At 34.9% G+C, this 20306-nt stretch overlaps 1 protein-coding gene across 3 annotated transcripts in view; it reads left to right on the top strand.

The window, feature by feature from the left end:
- Nucleotides 1-20306, top strand: part of LOC105497269 (solute carrier family 26 member 7) — a 143737-nt gene that overhangs the window by 103357 nt on the left and 20074 nt on the right. For all 3 annotated transcript variants that reach the window (XM_024797730.2, XM_011768276.3, XM_011768275.3), the window contains exons 12-15: nucleotides 5289-5395; nucleotides 6400-6466; nucleotides 9537-9674; nucleotides 12459-12507. In XM_024797730.2, coding sequence (XP_024653498.2) covers nucleotides 5289-5395; nucleotides 6400-6466; nucleotides 9537-9674; nucleotides 12459-12507 — 361 coding nt within the window. The remainder of the gene's footprint in view (nucleotides 1-5288; nucleotides 5396-6399; nucleotides 6467-9536; nucleotides 9675-12458; nucleotides 12508-20306) is intronic.

The raw sequence follows: 20306 nt of genomic DNA, 5'->3' as shown, positions 1-20306 counted from the left end.
ATAAAATGTATGTATTAGAAAGGTCACTTGAGTAGTTTGAGGAAGACGGATCAAACTGGTGAAGTATACAGAAATTGGAGCACTGCTTTAGACCTTCGGGCATATAAATGAGGAAGGCCTAGACCAAGGCTGAGACCATGAAGTACAAGAAAAAATCAGAAGGAAAATATCAAAGAGATTGTATTTGTTAGTCCTCACCACCAGTTCATTATATAATGTGGATCAGTTGGAAAGACTTCTGAGTTTCTATTTAGGAACACCAGTGGAGGAAGATGGTATCATTCACTGAGTTATAGGATATAGAAAATTCTATTGTTTAGATGCATTTAGTGGTTACCTCTAGTCTTTAAAAAAAAAAAAAAAAAAGATTCTCTTACCCGAGTTATTTATCTCTTTGTTTTCTGTAGGTCACCAAGTAGTTTTCCACAAACTCATGTGTTTTATATTCCTTGAGATATTTCATTGTGACAATATCTGCTTGTTTTCATACTAGAAAGAAGTTTTTGACTGAGTGTAAAATGCTTTCTCTCAGGTTTTTTAAATCTTAACATTATCTTTAGGCATTGAGGGATAAAGTAGATTTTATCCCTCATAATTTTTTTGTTGTTATTATAAGTAAGCTTGTTTTTCTACATGGATGCCCAATGAAGTTCTTTCTTCTTACTCATGAAGTTTGGTACTATTATCAGAATATTACTGTGGTTGAGCACTCAGTTTCAAATTTCTGAGCATGACATAATCTTTTGATCTCATAATCAGGAATTATTTACAAAATTTTTCTTCTAATTTATCTTTGAATATTTTTTCAAATCTATGTATTCTGCTGTATTTTCAGTGAATTTTCTATTTGTTTTTACTTTGTTTTCCTTCATATCTAAATATTTTCCCAGGATTATTTTGTTTTTCTGTGTAAGTGATTTCTTTGGACTAGTCACATATCTCCGATTATGTATTTCTAGTTGTGATTATCTTACTTCTTAATTTTAAACATGGCTTTTATTTTCATTCATTTTCTTTCCTGTATTATTCTAGCCTGCCTGCTTTTTGTCTCCTTCTGTTTTTCTGTTTTTCATTGATCATTCCTTCTTTGAATTTTTATATTTAAGGTTTTTTTCCTGAGATTATATTGCCTATTACATATCCGAATCTATCTTTTGCCTCTTATTCATTATTTTCTTTCTTTATTTTCCTCATTTCCATGAATAGGGCCCTTGATGATTTATTTAGAATTGTAATGCATTTTTTAGGGGACCTATTTGCTGGAAAACAACATAGGGAGAGCAGGAGGTTGGAAATGAGGTAGAGCAGCGCGCAGTTCTGATTTAGATCATTGAAGCAAAGCCTCAGAAATCACAGGTTCACTGGTGATCTCACGCTGTTGTCATCTCTCCATTCTTCATCTTGTTTTACTTCCTGCAGTCACCTTTACTTAGGAAGTCAGATTGTAAGTGATACAAATGGCCTTTCACTCTGCAGTCCTCTGGTATCAAATAAATCTCTATGGGTACATTTCATTTTTCTCTGGTAGCCCATCTTTGACCTTAGAACTTAGAAGCTGTTGCCCCTAAAAGCTCTTACCAGATTATTGTACAGAATTTTCAGGATTCTGGCATTTAAGCAAAAATCTATACTTGATTGAGCTCTGAGGATAAGTTTGTTGGCTTCGAGTGTCCTCCTTGATTATCACCCAAATTTCACAGTATTTGGCAAGTCTATATCGTATTTTGTAGTTAGAAGTTTTGACCATGTTCTGGCTTCATTGATGCTGATTTTTTCCCTTCTGTATTCACATTTTATATTGTTTTAGGTGGATTTTAACAGAGGAGGGTTGAGTTAAAATGCCTTTAATATACTCTCTAAATCTGATATCCAAATCTATACTTAGAACATTAATTCTAGCAACAGTATGGCAGGTGGTTTACAACGCAGATAACAAAAGCAGAGAGTTATGTAGGACACTGTCAAAAGAGTTGACGAAAGGAACAGTGTGAACTAAAGCATCATTAATAATTTGAGAAAAGGATATGACTTGAGATATTTTTTCTTAACAATTTATAGAACTTGTGAAATGATTGGACAGGTAGATTAAAGAGGAGGAAAAGTAAAATATGATTCCATACCTTCTGATTAGAGTGTATTGAAGGATATTAGTGTTATAACTGAAGGAGAACATTGGAGGAAGGACAGATTCTGGGGTGAAGTTAATGAGTTCGCATTTGGACATGTTAAGTTTGAAGGTGTTTGATAGCTAAAAATTGTTTAAGAGCTTAGAATTTGTAGTCTCTTACTTAGATGTGATAGTTAAATACTTGGAGTAAGTAGGCAATAGGGTGCGGGCAAAGATACGGTGTGAGAAAGGTGAGGTGGATATAGCAGGTGCATGATGATTCAGTGGGACATTGGGTTTAGCTTGAAAATAGCCTTCTGTGGTTGGAGTGAATAGGTATCTCTTAGTTGCCAAGGGATTCAACAGTGAAAAGCCATGGATTATTGGGTTATTGGGCATAGCATTCAAAGGATTATTGGACTATTGGGCACAGCATTCAAAGTATGAATATTGCACAGACTTTTGAGGATATAGGCTATATACCCAATATGTATAATGTCTAGATTACTAAATAGATGGACTATGCCTAGAATATCATGGAAGTAAAATTATCCAAGATATGTGTGTGTGTGTGTGTGTGTGTGTGTGTAAACTAATTTGAAGGTTTAAAGTTTAAAATATCATGTACATAGTCATCACATGGAAAATTAGAAACTGTTTCACCTCTTTACATTTTTTATTATGCTTTAAGTTCTAGGGTACATGTGCACAATGTGCAGGTTTGTTACATATGTACCCATGTGCCATGTTAGTGTGCTGCACCCATTAACTCGTCATTTACATTAAGTATATCTCCTAATGCTATCGCTCCCCCCTCCCCCCTCCCCACAATAGGCCTAACAGTTTAATATTGATGCTATTTTGAGTTGTTAGTCAAAACCCTCTTTGAAGTAATGGGAAAATAGGTGTCCAAATGGAGACTCATTGGCTCAGAACTGAGTTTGAATAGCTGAACATTGGATACAGAATTCAGATCTGTAAAAATTTAATAATAGGGATCTGCCACAAAAACAGATAGTAGAATAGTTAGGCTAGGGGGAAGTGAGGTAATTTAGTAGCTGTTAAACTGTGCTTTATGCCGATGTATTTTCTACAAAGACAAAGGATTGTGTCCCCTACTGAAGGTCAACACTGGGGTTAGTTTGTGTTTGGGGACTGTGAGTGCCAAATAGGGAAGACAGCAAGTAGGAACACATAACAAAAATAAAAAATAGGGGCCCAAGAGTCAACTAATTCTTGATAACTGTGACAACTAGCATTTGAGTCTTTAACAGGAATTATTACAGAATGCTATTGGGATTTATTCTAACTAATGGAACTATTTATTGGTCTATGTTATTAATTTCCATTTGATATTTTTTCAAAGCTATAAAGGTAGCCCCAGGAAATAAGTAAGCATTTGGAAAGCCCAACTTATAATAGATGATGTTGTGGGAGAGTAAATATGCTTTAAAAATAGAACCAGATGGTACCAAAATTTCTGGTTGCTCTGATGAATTCTGGCCTCCAGGCTCTATGGTTTTTTAAGTGGCAGGGACCAGGATCCTTAGTTCCCTATGCCATATTGAATCGTGTGAGGATGGCCCAGAGGAATTAGACTTATAAAGCTTTTGGTGAGGTATTATTCTGCCACACTTGGGCAGATTCAGTTAGCATTTGAGAATGAGTGAAACTCAGAGTCATCATGGGAAGCTAAAATAATGGTCAAAAACTTGCAGCCTTGTTTTGTATATGATTAAGTATAGCATAATACACCAGGAAGAAAAAAACACTCTATATATAAACAGAAGACTCAAATGGCTGTGTGTTCACCTGAATAAAGAAAAACCATCTCAGCTGGGAATGCATAATAAGTAATAACCTAGCATTACATTTGTAGATGATGGATCTTAACATGACATTCATTTAAATTGTATTTTCTCTTTTACTCCAGAATGTATGTTTGTCCTACATCAAAAGGAATTTTATGGATAAAATTCCCTCCATTTGCTTCCAAGGGCTCGGCTTTTCAAAAAAACCTGTTAAGAATCACTCAAACTTAGTGTAGATAAATAATCCAGACAAAGGAGAAGCATTTCAAAAACAGCAACAAAAAAGAGCCCTTTAGAAATATTTATTTCAGACTTGTCTGAAAAACATTTACACTCCTTCCCTCCCCAAGATTCTGCTATTTTTAGAATACAGAAACGCTTCTAACTTCCTCATTTGTGTATGGAATTAAAATATGTTTTCAAAGATGTTTTAAAGTAAAGTGATAATATAGCTATTGGGACAGAAATAAACAAATTTAGAATTGCAGTCAGAGGCAAAGTGCCGCAAGTTTTGGGAGGAAAAGACAGAGGTTAAAAACATTGTTTGTTTACTGTTTGATAAATGCAGGATTTAGTGTTAAGAAAATATAACCTGTATTTCACAAATTATTTTGCTTTTAAATATAATTTTTCAGCACTAAGCTTAGAAATTCCAACTATAATACAATATCTTTTTGCAAATTATAATTTTAAGTGGTGAACAAAACAGCAATAACTTTGGTATTCCAACTAAAAGAGAATTAGTTTCATGTAATCTTTGGAAATGTTCCCAAAAACCAAGTTGGCCCTGATATTTTAGCTTTCATACTGAATGGCCCCTTACAAATAAAATTATAATGATCTCTATAGTGATTGATCTAAAAGTGGCATTGGCAGCATTGTTTGACTCAGTCATTTTAAAATTAGGCTTCCTGAGCCTTATGTATTAATAAATGACATTAGTTATTTTTATGGCAGTCCTAAAAGACAAAATATTGTTGAGAATGACCAAAAATCTGTACACAATTGCTTGTAATAATATTACATTAAATGAGAAAGCAGAGGGAAATCATGGCATGCTTTTGAACCATACACATCAACCAACTATTTACAGATCTTAAATATAGTGTTTGTTGGGGATTGAACTAAGGGTTGGCAGTGTCTGGAAATAAAAGAAGAAACTTTTCCCCACCTCTGCTGCTGAGAGTCTGATGGAGCAGGATTTGTTTCTGTATTTCTGAACTTCTATTTACCACTTGTTAAGTAGTATCTTCTTGCTGAGAGATCTGGTCACAAGAGTGTTAAGAATACAATTGTGAAGAACTTAGCAATCATGAGAAAGAAGTGAATTCCAAAGGATTCACAACTTCTGTTTCTTGTTTCTCTTTCAGGGCATATGGGTCAGTACATATGTATTTACAATATGCTTTGCTGCCAATGTGGGACTGCTGTTTGGTGTTGTTTGTACCATAGCTATAGTGATAGGACGCTTCCCAAGGTAGGACCCTATCTAAATGCTCTGTTTATTCGGACACAGCAGCAAAATACATGGTTACTTGCCATATGATACTTGCTAGTTACTTTTATTTCTGTGTAACATATAGTACTACAATCTCATGTTTTTCTTGCTGTCAGAGAACTAGGGACAAACAGATAAGAAAATGTTTTATCTGCATATGATATTTAACAATGTTGATCTTAATGAAGATAAATAGCTTATCAACATTATAAAATAGAATATATAAACTCTTTTAAAATAAATAAACCCCTTAGCCTTATACTGCATTATAGAGAGATTTCTTTAAATTAAGTGAAGATAGTTAGTAGCTAATGATCACAAATCATTTCACAATATAATTAAATAACTTCAGAACATTTTATTTTTCAGAAGTCAGATTCATCTATTTTCTAGATAACTTATTGAGAAACACACTCTCTTTTTGTCATTTTACTGAAAATTTATAAATCATTTCCCTAGTCTGACCAATGCTTTTTCTGCTTTACAAAGTATTCATCTGGGAATAATGTTTCTATTTACTTCACATCCATCTTTCCCTTAAAGTTATTTGTGACATAATGTATTCTAAAAAATGTTGTTTTATCTCTATAGAGTCTTTCTTTATAGAATTTATATATTCAGATTCAATATTATCCAGTCCTATCTTGCCATTGATTCTTTCTTTTCTTGCTTTTCATTAAAACAGTATTTTATCAATGCTGCATACTCTCTTGCCTTTTCTCTTTTATAATTCTTCTTTACTAATCTACATGTAGTAGCTTGGAGAGATGGGACTCTGTTTATATGCCTCTGTTGTTAACCTCTATCCCCAAATATCCTAGAGATATAGAGATTTACCAATGTCCTCTTATGAACAAATGGGTTATAGAATATAAATCATTTCAGACACATTCTAGTTATTAAATGACTACTTTTGGTTTCTTCATTGTTTATATAATGGTTAGGAAATGACTTGTTTTGTTTTCTATCTGCTTTAATTTTAGAGCAATGACTCTAAGTATAAAAAACATGAAAGAAATGGAATTTAAAGTGAAGACAGAAATGGACAGTGTAAGTTTAGTTTTACTTTTCCTTTATGCAATTGTTAATCATTTTGTGGGTGAGATAATTTTAAGATATCACAAAAATTAGATAAATTATGATAGTTAAAAATATAATTGTTTTTAATTATTATAAACTTCGAATGGTACATATGTGATCACAATATATGTGGCAAACGACATGCAACAAATCAATAGAACAAAAGAAAATCTCTTTGGATCCAGCATTCAGATAAAAGTGTAGCATGGTTCCTAGAACCACAGTTCACTGTAGAATCATGGTCAAGATTGATTCAGGCATTTGGACACCTCTTTTCCATTACTGAGTTGCATAAAGTAATCAAACTAAACTGATAGTCTATTCTGAATTAAGTCATGGAGAAAGATAGAAATAGGAAAGGGAATGAAGCAAATTTGGTTCATGGTATTGCTTTTTTTTTTTTTTTTTTTTTAACTCAGTCAACTGTGTGTTAGCAGAGGGTAATTCAGTCCAATGGCTACAGAATGCCAATAGAGTTGGTTTCTTACACAGTGGGAACCTTTTTAAGGACACAACTTGTATAAACAGTCTTGCTCTGCTCATGCTTAGGAAAGCCAATTGATTATGTCTGAATTCTAGTTTGTTGTTCTAAAGGATGACTATAACAGTTTAAAGTGAGGGGGAAAATGTTGACTTGAAATATTTTTGCCAATTAAAAAAAAATTGCCCTCATTTTGAACCTGCTTTGTTAATGTTTGACTAACCTTTTTCCCTTTATTTTTCACATACACTTGTTTCAGTATCTCATAATTCCCCTAAGGATAGAGTAAACTGGCCTCCCACCAGAAGGACCAGTGTCAGGGTATTTCCAAATAGACTGGAAATAGGAAGTAGCATCAGGAACCCTCTGCAGCACCCAAGGGAATGGCTTATGTTTTTAATACTATGGAAAGATTTGTTTCACAGAGAGCTATTTGGGTTCAGGGCCTTCCAGGGTGTTCTAGGCTCAAGTTTTCCACCAACTTTGCCTTTTGTTTCTTTCCTTAATTTTTCCATGGGAATTTAGTGTTTGTGCAAAGCCCCAGACTGACTTTTGGGCCCCTGAAGTCCCCTGTGTATCCACACCACAAGTACACATGTATTAGCCCTGACCTCCTTAGCTTTGAGACTGAATTTGGCTTTGGATTTGACTATTTTCAGCTTAAAAATCACTGTTTAATAAATTGTCTAATCCTTAACTTCTTCTTGGGCTAAACATGTAGAGAAGTGAATGAGGGGATTTGCAGGAAGATGAAAATGCTAGAAATTTCTCCACATCTTTAAGTCTTGATTGATTTCAGTCTAGTCACTGACCTGAATAATAACTGTTTCACATGGAGATTTAAATTTTATTATAATATTACATCTCTCTAATTTCTCAATGTTTTTTATAAAAAATAAGAGGGACAAAACTAAGATAAAGCAAGAGTTGAATGTAAGTTCTCAGGTGGAATTTTCACTAAATTAAAATAATCTGTCATTTATCTTTTCCATTTATGCACTCTTCCACCTCTTCTTCATGTGAAATGACCCTTTGTGATTTGAGAGATCTCTTCCCACTCAGTGAATTTAACCCCACTGATAATTTCTTTTCTAGAACAATTTGAATCTCTATTCTTTAACAAATACATTTTTTTCATATTAACTTAAAGCAGCACACTGGCACAATCACGTAGTGCAGGGTTGTCCAATCTTTTGGCTTCCCTGGGCCACACTAGAAGAAGAATTGTCTTGGGCCACACATAAAATACATTAACACTAATGACAGTTGATGAGCTAAACAAAAATTGGAAAAAAAAGTCTCATAATGTTTTAAGAAAGTTTATGAATTTGTGTTGGGCTGCATTCAAAGCCATCCTAGGCGGCATGTGGCTCACGGGCCACGGCTTGGACAAGTTTGATGTAGTGTGATTAGAGGATCAGGCTAAGCTTTGGTGCTTTGGGGTGACTAATATGACAGGCCTAAGAGTTAATTTTTATTTTTTGTTTCTAAGAGGTTTACTCTTGTCCGAACATTAGTTTGACAACTTAAGGTCAGTTTGTTTTCTTGAGTTATTTGTTGCAAATATCCTCACTTTGCAAAGTTCAATCAGTTTTGTAACTATAGGAGCTTTTTGAGATTTTCTAGTTTAAACATTTGTCCCATTTTTGGAAATGAGGGAACTGAGAGAAGTTAAATGAATTGTCCAAATTAACATACTTAATATTTTCTTTCTTTCATACTTCTGTCCTCTGTCTGTATGCATCGCTATTCTTTGCATCTCCTCTTCTATGGAAGTAAAGCCTGAAAGAGTATTGCTTACTTAGTTGATAAAGAGTTGTCATTTTGTAGAATTTACCCTCCTCTCCATTTCTAGATCAGACACTTGCCCCAAAGGTCATAGAGAAGACTGTTTTAGTTGCACATCACCAAGTGATGGGAAAATGGGCAAAGCAGACACCTTTTGTGTCAAAACTTTTCCTTCTTCCTTTCTGCATCGCTCACCACATCCCGGCAATCCAGTCCCTAGGCCTGCCCAAAGTGAAGTTATATTCCTACTACTACCTGTAGGTCTCTGTCTTCAAATTACAAATATTCATCACTTGTAAAGTATTTCAGCTGAAGGAAAGCTATGTCATTATGAGGTAAATGACTGATGGTTGACCCGTTAGGACACATTTTCATTAAAAAAAAAAAATACTGATGGTTAAGTAAATTAATTTTTAATTGATAGATTGAATAAAATAAATACTTTTGAAAGGATAGGACTTCCTTGAACTCTTTGGATAGTCTAGGCTACTGCCTCCAGAAAAAACCAGCTAGGAGGAATAAGGGCCACTTTCTGAAATGCTGCCAACTTATCTTGCCATTATTAATGTTTCTTAGTAACCAGGAAATATGTATTTCCCCTAAGGAAGTGTGATAGTACATTAAGGCCTCTAAATACATTTTAGTAATCAAAATGTTAATTGAGAGATTGCTCATAAAACTGAGTGACATTTAGACCTGATTGTTTGTTGGCTATAATTCTCTATTATTTAATTCAGAGTTCTAAATCTGTTTCTTTTTCTCCTCTAAAAGGAAACCCTGCAGCAGGTGAAAATTATCTCAATAAACAACCCGCTTGTTTTCCTGAATGCAAAAAAATTTTATACTGATTTAATGAACATAATCCAAAAGGAAAATGCCTGTAATCAACCACTTGATGATATCAGCAAGGTAGGATCAGTGGTTTCATTAGAATGTCATACTACATGTAACCTTATATCATGACAATAAAACGTGTATCAAGTAAGTAATAATCCATCACACAAGTATTTCGAGACCTCTCCTTTTAGCAAAACCTACGATTATTTGATTCTTTTAGTTGATTTTTAGGTAATCACTCTCTTGTTCATTCATTCATTTATTCAGCATATATTTAATGGACATGAGTCGCAGGTACTATAGCACTGAAAAGAATAAATAAGACAAATGATCTAATTTAATGGTACTCTTAACCAACCTCCAAAGGATTTTTTTTCTTTTCTTTTTTTTTTTTTTTTTTTTTGAGACAGAGTCTTGCTCTGTCGCCCGGGCTGAGTTCAGTGGCGCCATCTCCGCTCACTGCAAGCTCCGCCTCCCGGGTTCACGCCATTCTCCTGCCTCAGCCTCCTGAGTAGCTGGGACTACAGGCACCCGCCAGCAGGCCCGGCTAGTTTTTTTGTATTTTTAGTACAGACGGGGTTTCATGGTGTTAGCCAGGATGGTCTCAATCTCCTGACTTCATGATCCGCCCGCCTCGGCCTACCAAGTGCTGGGATTACAGGTGTGAGCCATCGCACCCGGCCAAAAGGATCTTTTTTTTAAACCAAAAAAAGGCATTAGAACTAACTCTAAACGTGATGGAATATGATAAATGACTTCAGAGATGCATAAACTGTTGCAATCATTTTAATAATATTATTATAAAATTCCAGAATTCTTTATCTCCATTTATACTGTCAATTAACAGAGATACTGAATCAAATCTGCATCAATATGATTTAATATAAATAAGCTATCTATTATCATTTGAATCCTTAAGCCCTCTGTAATGTTAGGAGTGTGGATTTTGAGGCCAAGCTGCCTGGGTATGCCACTTACTACCTGTGGAAATTTGAGTTGTTGAATCTTTGTTCTTCAGTTTTCTCACATGTAATTGAGATGATTAAATGAGTCAATGAAGGCAAAGCATTTAGAATAGTGCTTGGCCTACTCAACACTGTAACATCTTAGTTAGCATTATTCGTTTGGTTGACTACTGTCTCCGTGAAACTTTCCTTGACTCTTCTAGAGCACAAGGATTCCTTTTTTTTCTTGTGTCCTTGAGCTACTTATTCCCAGTGTTTTAGGTACATAGAAGATCTTGACCCTCCCATTTCTGATGTCTTAGGAGCTGTCCTGAACCATATTCTTGTCCCTTACAGCTTCACACTTCTGCCTTTGGGCCTTACCCTAATTTGTACCATAGAAGCCTTATATACAGGATCAGATACGTAATTTACAGGGGCCCAGTGCAAAATGAAAATGTGAGGTCCCCTGTTCAACAATTATTAAGAATTTCAAGATGGTGACAGAATATCATTAAACCAGATTGGAGACCTTTCTAAGCGTGGGCCCCTTTTGGGAGGAAAACTATAGAGGTAAAGTGCCCTTCTCATCACACTGTATCAAGGGTACCTACAATCAACATGATTTATCAACATGTTTATTCTACCTTGATCACCTGGATAAGGGAGTGTTTGCCAGGTTTCTCCACTGTAAAGTGACTCCCTTCTCTTTATTCTGTGCTCTCCGGAAGAAAGTCACTGTGTGCAGCCCACACTTAAGAAGCATGGAGTTATGATCCACCACCTTAACGGTCGAATATCTACATAAATTATTTTGAAGTTCTTTTCCACGGGAGATTTCAGATGAGGTATTTTTAAGACAAGGGAAAGGAAACTCAAGTTCACTGAATATCTCTCAGGGGCCAGTCCCTTTAGTCAGGCTAACTTAATCATCACCAGCCCTGAGATGTAAGTGGCATTACCTGAATGTTACATAAAAAGGGAGGTAGAAATCGAGAGAGATAAAATAACCTGATGGAAATTGTATAGCTGATAACTGTGAGTCAGGCTTAAAATACATAAGCTGTGGCTATAAAGAAGAGAAAACAGAGGTTCTCTAGTCAGCCTTTAAGATAAAAACTCATCTTGTAAGAGAAGCAGTGTAATGTAGTGGTTGGGAACAAGAGGCTTGGAATTGGAAGGGCATGAACTTTGGTTCTAACCCGTGCTCTTACTAGCTTTGTGACTTTGGTGAAGTTATTTAACCTTTTTAATCTTTGACTCTCTTATATAAAAAATAAAATTTGTCACTTCATACAATTTTTCTGAGGATTAAATAATTAGTGTGAAGTCCTTGGCATACAGTGAGGACTGAAGATATATCAACTGCTATCATCATGATTAACAAAAATAGCAATAGTACATTATTTGTGAAGTAGATAGCACATGATCTCGTTAGAGGCATCAATTATTGTCAGACAAGATTAACTGTAGGATATAGAGCTGTTTTTTTGTTTGTTTTTTAATCCAGCATTTTCATGTAGTGGTAATATATATGATCAGTGGTTCTCCCTCTTAAAATGCAATGTTAATAAAGATGATTTCTGATTGAATATGCTACTTTAAAAATGTGCAAATGTTTAATTTCTAATCCAAAATCAAAACAAACTTAGTCTTGCAGGAAATATTCTGAAGAAGACAGTCTTACTGATAACATAAATTATTTACTGAATTGCTATATATTTAGAATTAATTATCATTTTATTATTTCAAAGTTTGTTTTATACATTATTCTGAAAAGAATGCTAGTGAAAAAAAATTTTGGAGACTAGTTTTTTTGTTATTCTTTCTAAATAAAAGAATGATGTGATTTTCTTCAGACAGAAGTAAAATTTTATGACATTTTTCTTCTTAATGTTTGTTTTTATTTTAGTGTGAACAAAACACGTTGCTCAATTCCCTATCCAATGGCAACTGCAATGGTGAGTTAGCTTTAAGGAAAAAGAAAATCTAAGTGTTTGACTTGAATATAGACCAGAGAATAAAATCTTCCCCTTCTCCTCATCTGCCTCCCTCCTCTGTTCTTCTTCCTCTTTTCTCCTAATTTTCCTCTTCCCTCTACTCTCCTCCTCCCTTCTACTGGCTTTAGCTGAAGCTTATGTTACCAAATAAGCACTAATACTTTTATCTGCAGAAAATAGATTTAGCCATTTGGCTCCTTCTCCCTTCTCTTTCTTTCTCCCTCCTCCTCTCCTGTCTTCTCCCTCTCCCCTTCACTTCTACTCTTCTTTCTCTTCCTCCTCTGTCTTCCTTTTTCCTCCTTTTTTTCTATTTTCTCCATCTCCTCTTTCTCTCTTCATTCTTTTCTTCCTTTTTCTCTTTACTTCTTCCTCTTCCCTATTCTCTCTTCAATCTCCTCCTTTTTTCTTTCTTCTTCCCTCCTCTCTCCTTTTCCCTCTCCTTCTTCTTCCTCCTCTCCCACCTCTTTTCCTTTTCTCTCCTCTTTCCTCTCCTTCTTCTTTTCATTTACTTAAATGTTTGACCCACAAATTGAAATTCATGGCATTAGTGTAGTTTTAATATGGATGAGGATTTATCATGAAATATATCTTTGAATACATTTTGGATCTCCACCCAAAACAAACCAGCAATTTAAAGCTATTACATGTTCAGATTTTCCTGCAAAATCAGGTGACAAGAACAAATATTTTGATGGTGGATGCTTATTAAATTACCAGGTCAATGTTCTCTAGAAGTTTAATTATCTTTCATTGCAAACTGATGAATTGATGTGACTGTTGTCTCAGTACAGAGAAAATTAAAAGATATACAAAAAAATATGAATGAGAAGTGTTGTGATATTATAACAAAATGATAACAAAAGAGTTGAAACAAATTTGTATATTTATCTTTTAATTTGATATTTACTAAGATTAAAGCCTCAGTGTAGTTAAATTATTCATAATTGTGACTTTTAGTTAATATAAAAGGTTTTACAAAAATCTCTTATTTTTTTGTATCATGCAATATTTGCTTAGCCAATTTCTTCTAAGTAGGTGGAAATAAAAGTGATTTTTATTGGAAGTCTTTGACAAATATCTAGTTGTATTACTTTTTATTTTGAATTTTTGGAAATTCAGTTACAAATGTGTTAGATTTTTAAAAAGTGTTACTAATGGAATGACATCTATTACCTTAAACATGTGCTTCAAAATAACTATATTCTTTTTAGCATGGAGCTAAAGAAATAACATGAGTTTTAAAAGAATGAAGTAGCATTACATTTTTCTGTTATTAGATCACAAGTTTGAAGAAATAGGTCGATGCTGAAAATTCAGGGTGAAAACTGGATTTTTTAACTTCTCTTTTTCTTAATAAGGGGAATTCAATTATGAATCCATTTTTAAAATTTACTTTAAATAATTTTTATTTTATTGTAGATTCAGGGGAGACATGTGCAGGTTTTTATTACGTTGGTGTATTGATTAATACTAGGGTATGGCTTCTAGTGAATCTATCACCCAAATAGTGAAAATAGTACCCAGTAGGTAGTTTTTCAACTTTCTCCTCATCTTCTATCCTCTCTACTTTTGGAGTTCCCAGTGTCTATTATTTCCATTTATATGTCCATGTGTACTTATTGCTTAACTTCCACTTATAAGTGAGAACATGTGGTATTTGGTTTTCTATTTCTGAATTAATTCACTTAAAATAATGACCTCCAGCTCCATCCGTGTTGCTGCAAAAGACATAATTTCATTCTTTTCTATGGCTGTGTAATATTCCATGGTGTATATATAGTACATTTTCTTTATCCAGTCCACTTAGGTTGATTCTATGACTTTTCTATTGTGAATAGTACTGTGATAAACATAAGACTGCAGGAGTTTTTGTTTGTTTGTTTTTGTTTTTGATAAAATGATTTCTTTTCCTTTGGGTAGATACCCAGTAGTGGGATTGCCAGGTTGAATGGTAGTTCTCTTTTTAGTTCTTTGAGAAATCTCCATACTGTTTTCCATGGCGGAGGGCAGGGTTTGAACTAATTTACATTCCCACCCACAGTGTGGAAGCATTTCCTTTTCTCCATATACTTACCAACATCTGTTAGTGTTTGACTTTCTAATAATAGCCTTTCTGACTGGTGTGAGATGGTATCTCATTTGATTTTGATTTGTATTTCTCTGATGATTAATGATGTTGAGCATTTTTTCATATGTTTGGTGGTTGCATGCATGTCTTCTTTTGAGAAGCATCTGTTCATGTCCTTTGCTCAGTTTTTAATGGGGTTATTTTCTCTTTCTCACTGGAGTTCAAATTCCTTATAGATTCTAAATATTAGTCCTTTGTTGGATGCATAGTTTGCCTATATCTTTTCCCATTCTCTAGGTTGTCTGTTTAATCTGTTGGTTGTTTCTTTTGCTGTGCAGAAGGCCTCTAGTTTAACTAAGCCCCATTTGTCTACTTTTGTTTTTGTTGCATTTGCTTTGAGATCATAGTCATAAATCTTTTGCTTACACCAATGTCCAGAAGAGTTTTTCCTAGGTTTTCTTCTAGAATTTTTATAGTTTCAGGTCTTACATTTAAGTCGTTAATCTATCTTGAGTTAATTTTTGTATATGGTGGAAGTAGGGGTCCAATTTCATTTGCCTGCATGTGGCTAACCAGTTTTCCCAGAACCATTTTTGAATGAGGAGTCCTTTCTTCATCTTTAATATTTGTTGATATTGTTGAAGACCAATAGGTTATAGGTATGTGGATTTATTTCTGGATTCTCTATTCTGTTCCATTGATCTATGTATCTGTTTTTGTACCAGTACCATGCTTTTTTGGTTACTATACCTTGTAGTATAGTTTGAAGTTGGATAATGTGAAGCTTCTAGCTTTGTTCTTTTTCCTTTAGGATTGCTTTGCCTATTTTAGCTCCATTTTGGTTCCATATGAAGTTTTGAATTATTTTTTCTATTTCTGTGAAAAATGATATAATGTATTAGGAATTGTATTGGATCTGTAGATTGTTTCAAGTGGTAGTAATTTTAATGACATGGGTTCTTCATTTCCATGACCATGGGACGTTTCTCCATTTGTTTGTGCCATCTGCAATTTCTTTCATCAGTGTTTTGTAGTTCTACTCGTAGAGGCCTTTCATGTCCTTGTTTAAATGTGTTCCTAGGTTTTTGTTTTTGTTTTTGTTTTTGTTTTGTGGAAGTTGTAAATGGGATTGAGTTCTTGATTTGGTCTTTCAGCTTTGTTGGTGTACATAAATGCAACAGCTTTTGTGCATTAATTTTGTATCCTGAAACTTTACTGAATCATTCATTAGTTCCAGAAATCTTTTGGAGGAGTCTTTAGAGTTTTCTAGGTATAGAATTGTATCATTTGTAAAGATAGATAGTTTGACTTCTTCTTTTCCTATTTGGATATTTTTTATTTCTTTCTCATGCCTGATTTCTCTGGCTAGCACTTCCAGTACTTTGCTGAATAGGCATGGTGAGAGTGGGCATCCTTGTCTTGTTCCAGTTCTAAAGGGGAATACTATCAGTCTTTGCCCATTCAATAGACATAGACTGCTTTTATTATTTTGACATATTTTTCTTTGATACCTAATTTGTTGAGGGTTTGTGTCATGAGGGGATGTTGGATTTTATTGAATACATTTTTCTGAATTTATTAAGATAATCATATTGTTTTTGTTTTTAATTCTGTTTATGTGGTGAACCACATTTATTGATTTACAAATGTTGAACCATCCTTATGTCCCTGGAATAAAACCCACTTGATCACAATGAATTTTTGTTTCTAATGTGCTGCTGCGTTCACTTTGCTACTATTTTGTTGAAAATTGTTGTGTCTTTGTTCATCAGGGATATTGGCCTTTAGTATTACTTTTTTATTGTGTCCTTACCAGATTTTGGCATCAGGATGACACTGGTTTCAAAGAATGAGTTAGAGAGGACTCTCTCTTCCTCAATTTTTTGGAATAGTTTCAATGAGCTTGGCACCAGTTCTTCATTGTATGTCTGGTAGAATTCGCCTGTGAATCCATCTGGTTCTGGACTTCTTTTTGGTTGGTAGATTTTTTTTTTATTACTGAATAAATCTCATAATTATTTATTGGTCTGATTAGGATTTCAATGTCTTCCTGGTTCAATCTTGGGGGGTTGTATGTTTCCAGGAATTTATCCATTTCCTCTTTGTTTTCTAGTTTGTATGCATAGAGATGGTTACAGTAGTCTCTGAGGATCTTTTGGATTTCTGTGCTGTCAGTTGTGATGTCACCTTTACCATTTTTCATTGTGCTTATTTGAATCTTCTCTCTTTTTTTCTGTTGGTTTATTTAGCTAATATTCTATCAATTTTGTTTAGCCTTTCAAAGAACCATTGTTTCATTTCTCCTTGGTATTTTTTTGTCTCAATTTCATTTAGTTTTATTCTCATTTTTGTTATTTCTTTTCATCTGCTAGCTTTGGGTTTGATTTGTTCTTATTTGTATAGTTCCTTTGGATATGATATTAGGTTGTTAATTTGAGATCTTCCTATCTTCCTGATGTAGACACTTAATGCTATAAACTGTCCTGTTAACACTGTTTTTTGTTTGTTTGTTTGTTTTGTTTTGTTGCTGTATCTTTGAGGTTTTGGTATGTTGTATCTCTATACTGATTTGTTTCAAAAATACTTTTTATTTCTACCTCAATTTCATTGTTTATTCAAAAGCCATTCAGGAGCAAGTTGCTTAGTTTCCATATACTTGTGTGATTTTGAAAATTCCTCTTAGTGTTGATTTATACTTTTATCCCACTGTATTCCAAAAATATGCTTCATATGATTTGAATTTTTTTTGGAGTGTATTTAGATTTGCTTTATGATCAAGCATGTGGTCAATTTTACAGAATGTTCCATTTGCAGATGAGAAAAATGTATATTCTGTGCTTATTATGTGAAATGTTCTGTAGTTGTCTATTAGGTCTATCCAGTCAAGAATCCAATTTAAATCCAGAGTTCTTTTGTTAGTTTTCTGCCTCAGTGATCTTTCGAGTGCTGCCAGTGGGGTATTGAAGTCCCCCACTATTATAATTTGGCCACTGTCCCTTTTCTTAGGTCTAGTAGTATTCATTTTATAAATCTGGGTGCTTCAGTGCTTGATGCATATATATTTAGGGATAGTTAAATCTTCTTGTTGAATTGAAACCTTTAATCATTATATAAGGCCTTTCTTTGTCTTTCTTTCTTTTTTTTTTTTTTGCCATTGTTGGTTTGAAGTCTGTTTTATTTGATACAAGAACAGAAACTCCTGTTCTTTTATTTTCCAGTTGTGAGATAGATCTTTCTCCCCTCCCCTTACTTTGAGCCTGTGAGTGTCATTACACATAAAATGAGTCTATGGAGGAAGCAGATGGTTGGGTCTTTAAAAAAAAATCCATTTTGCCAAGCCATATCTTTTAAGTGGAGCATGTATGCCTTTTATATTCAAGGTTAATATTGATATGTGAGGTTTTGTTCCTGTCATAATGTTGTTACCTAGTTGCTTTGTAGTCTCAAATGTGTAATTGCTTTATAAAATTTGTGAACTTTGTACAAAATATGCTTTCATGGTAGCAAGTATTGTCCTTTCATTTTCACGTTTAGAACTCTTTCGAAGATTTCTTGTAGGGCTGGTCTGGTTGTCTTTAGCATTTCCTTGTCTGAGAAAGACTATTTCTCCTTCTTTTATGAAGCTTAGTTTGAGAGAATATAAAATTCTTGGTTGGCCTTTTTTTTTTTCTTCAAGAAGGTTAAAAATAGACCTCCAACCTCTTTTGACTTGTAATATTTCTGCTGAGACATCTACTGTTAGTGTAATGGGATTTCCTTTATAGGTAATTTAGCCCTTTTTTCTAGCTGTCTTTAAGTTTTTTTTTTTTTTTTTCTTCATGTTGGCCTTGGGCAGTCTGATGACTCTGCTTCAGTGATGTCTTCTACAGTATCTCACATGTGTTTTCTGAATTTCTTGTGTCTGGATAATTACCTCACCTGCAAGATAAAAGACATTTCTCTGAATTATTTGCTAAAATATGTTTTTCATACATAAAAGTAAAATTGCTTACTTTTCCTTCTCTCTCAGGAATGCCTATAAGTTACAGGTTTAGTTGTATTATATAATTTCAAATTTCTTAAAGACTTCGTTTGATTTTTAAAGTATCTTTTTCTTTATTTTTCTGTCAGGGTTAATTTGAAAGACTAGTCTTCAAGGTCTAAAATTATTTTTTTTCTAGTATATTATTAAAGCTTTCAAATGTGTTTTGAAATTCCTTTAGTGAGTTGTTTAATTCCAGGTGGTCTATTTGGCTTTTATAAAAATATAGCTATCTTTCAAACCCTAAATTGTTTTCCAGTTTCTTTGTGCAGGTTTTCAACTTTCTTCTGGATCTCACTGAGTTTCTTTTGAATCCACATTTTGAATTCATTATCTGTCATTTTGGACTTTTCCTTTTGGTTAGAATCAATTGCTAGAAAGCTAGTTTGATCCTTTGGAGGTTTCAAGACACTCTGTCTTTTTGTACTGCAGTAGTTCTTTCACTGATTCCTTCTCATCTGAAGGAACTGTTGCTTATTTTTGAGTTTTATATAGTTTGGATGGGACTTTTACATTTTTCATTCTTTTTTCCCTTGAGGGTATACTGCAGTGTATTTTTTTACAATCCTTTGTCTTCATTTCTGGGTGCTTTCAGGGCAAGGTTCTGCATGAGTTCCTTGTTTGTGGACAGCTTCTGTGCACTGGCTTTCTCAGATGCTGCCTGTTGTAGTGGTATACTGAATGTAAGAGCCAAAACAGTATCTTCTGCAGGGCTGAGGGTACAGAGGTCTCAGGTAGCTTTTCTCCTGCACTAGCACTATGTCCTTCTGACAGCAGGTTTTTATTTTGTGGGGCAGTTTAGAGCTGGCTCACTCTCCAGGAGGCTGAGGAGTGGAAGCACTTATTTTCATGGGAGGATGGCAAGGGGAGATAATGTTGGGCTATGAGTAGATCTCCAAGGAAGGGGCAGTGGGGTGAGCACCAGATTCTAATGCTGGGCTGGCAGGAATGCAATTTACCTCCCTATTGCACCCCTGCCTCAGGGCTCATGACCTTCAGTTTATATAGACTTTGTCCTTTGGCTCATGGCTGCAAAGTGGCTGCAGACTGTAGATAAAGCCCTCTGTCCACTGCCACTAAAACCAACTCAGGGCAGAGCCACCTTCCCCAGTCCAGAGCAGACAACTCTGTAGGTTATGTCCTCCATTGCAGGGCTGCTGCTGTTCTGTATAGGAAGGAGAAATTGGTCCCTGCTCATTGTGCAATCCCAAGCAGGGTGGATTCACTTTCAATGGTGGTGGAGCTGCCATGAGAAGCACTTTCTCCAAGTGCATTCCTTCACACATACCAGCCCCCAGCAGGGAGAACCTCTCCTGGGTCTGCAATAGTGGATGAGGGGAGTGGGAGATGATCACCTCTCCATGTCTGTTCCTGGCTGCTGGTGTTGCCCCCCTTCAGTGATTGGTACCACATCTATGCTTCCTTTGTCCCAAGGGGGGCTTTGGTGAGCTGAGTGCCAACCCATAGAAGTGGCTGAAGGTTAGATCTCCAGGGGTCTGAAAGCTCCCCTGGGACCCACTGGTCCTCTGCACCTGCCAAAGTCAGAGTGGGTTGTAGAAGATGTTTGTGGGCAATCTGGCGGTGCAGCGACTCAATGACACAGAATCTTCTGGCAGGGCAGAAGTCCACCATGGGTGCACAATTAGTATGGTGCCATCTTAGCTTAGATCT

The sequence above is a fragment of the Macaca nemestrina genome, chromosome 8, assembly GCF_043159975.1.
Source record: "Macaca nemestrina isolate mMacNem1 chromosome 8, mMacNem.hap1, whole genome shotgun sequence".
Lineage (NCBI taxonomy): Eukaryota > Metazoa > Chordata > Mammalia > Primates > Cercopithecidae > Macaca > Macaca nemestrina.
The sequence above is the reverse complement of the archived record's forward strand: the minus strand, read 5'-3'. Positions and strand labels throughout refer to the sequence as shown.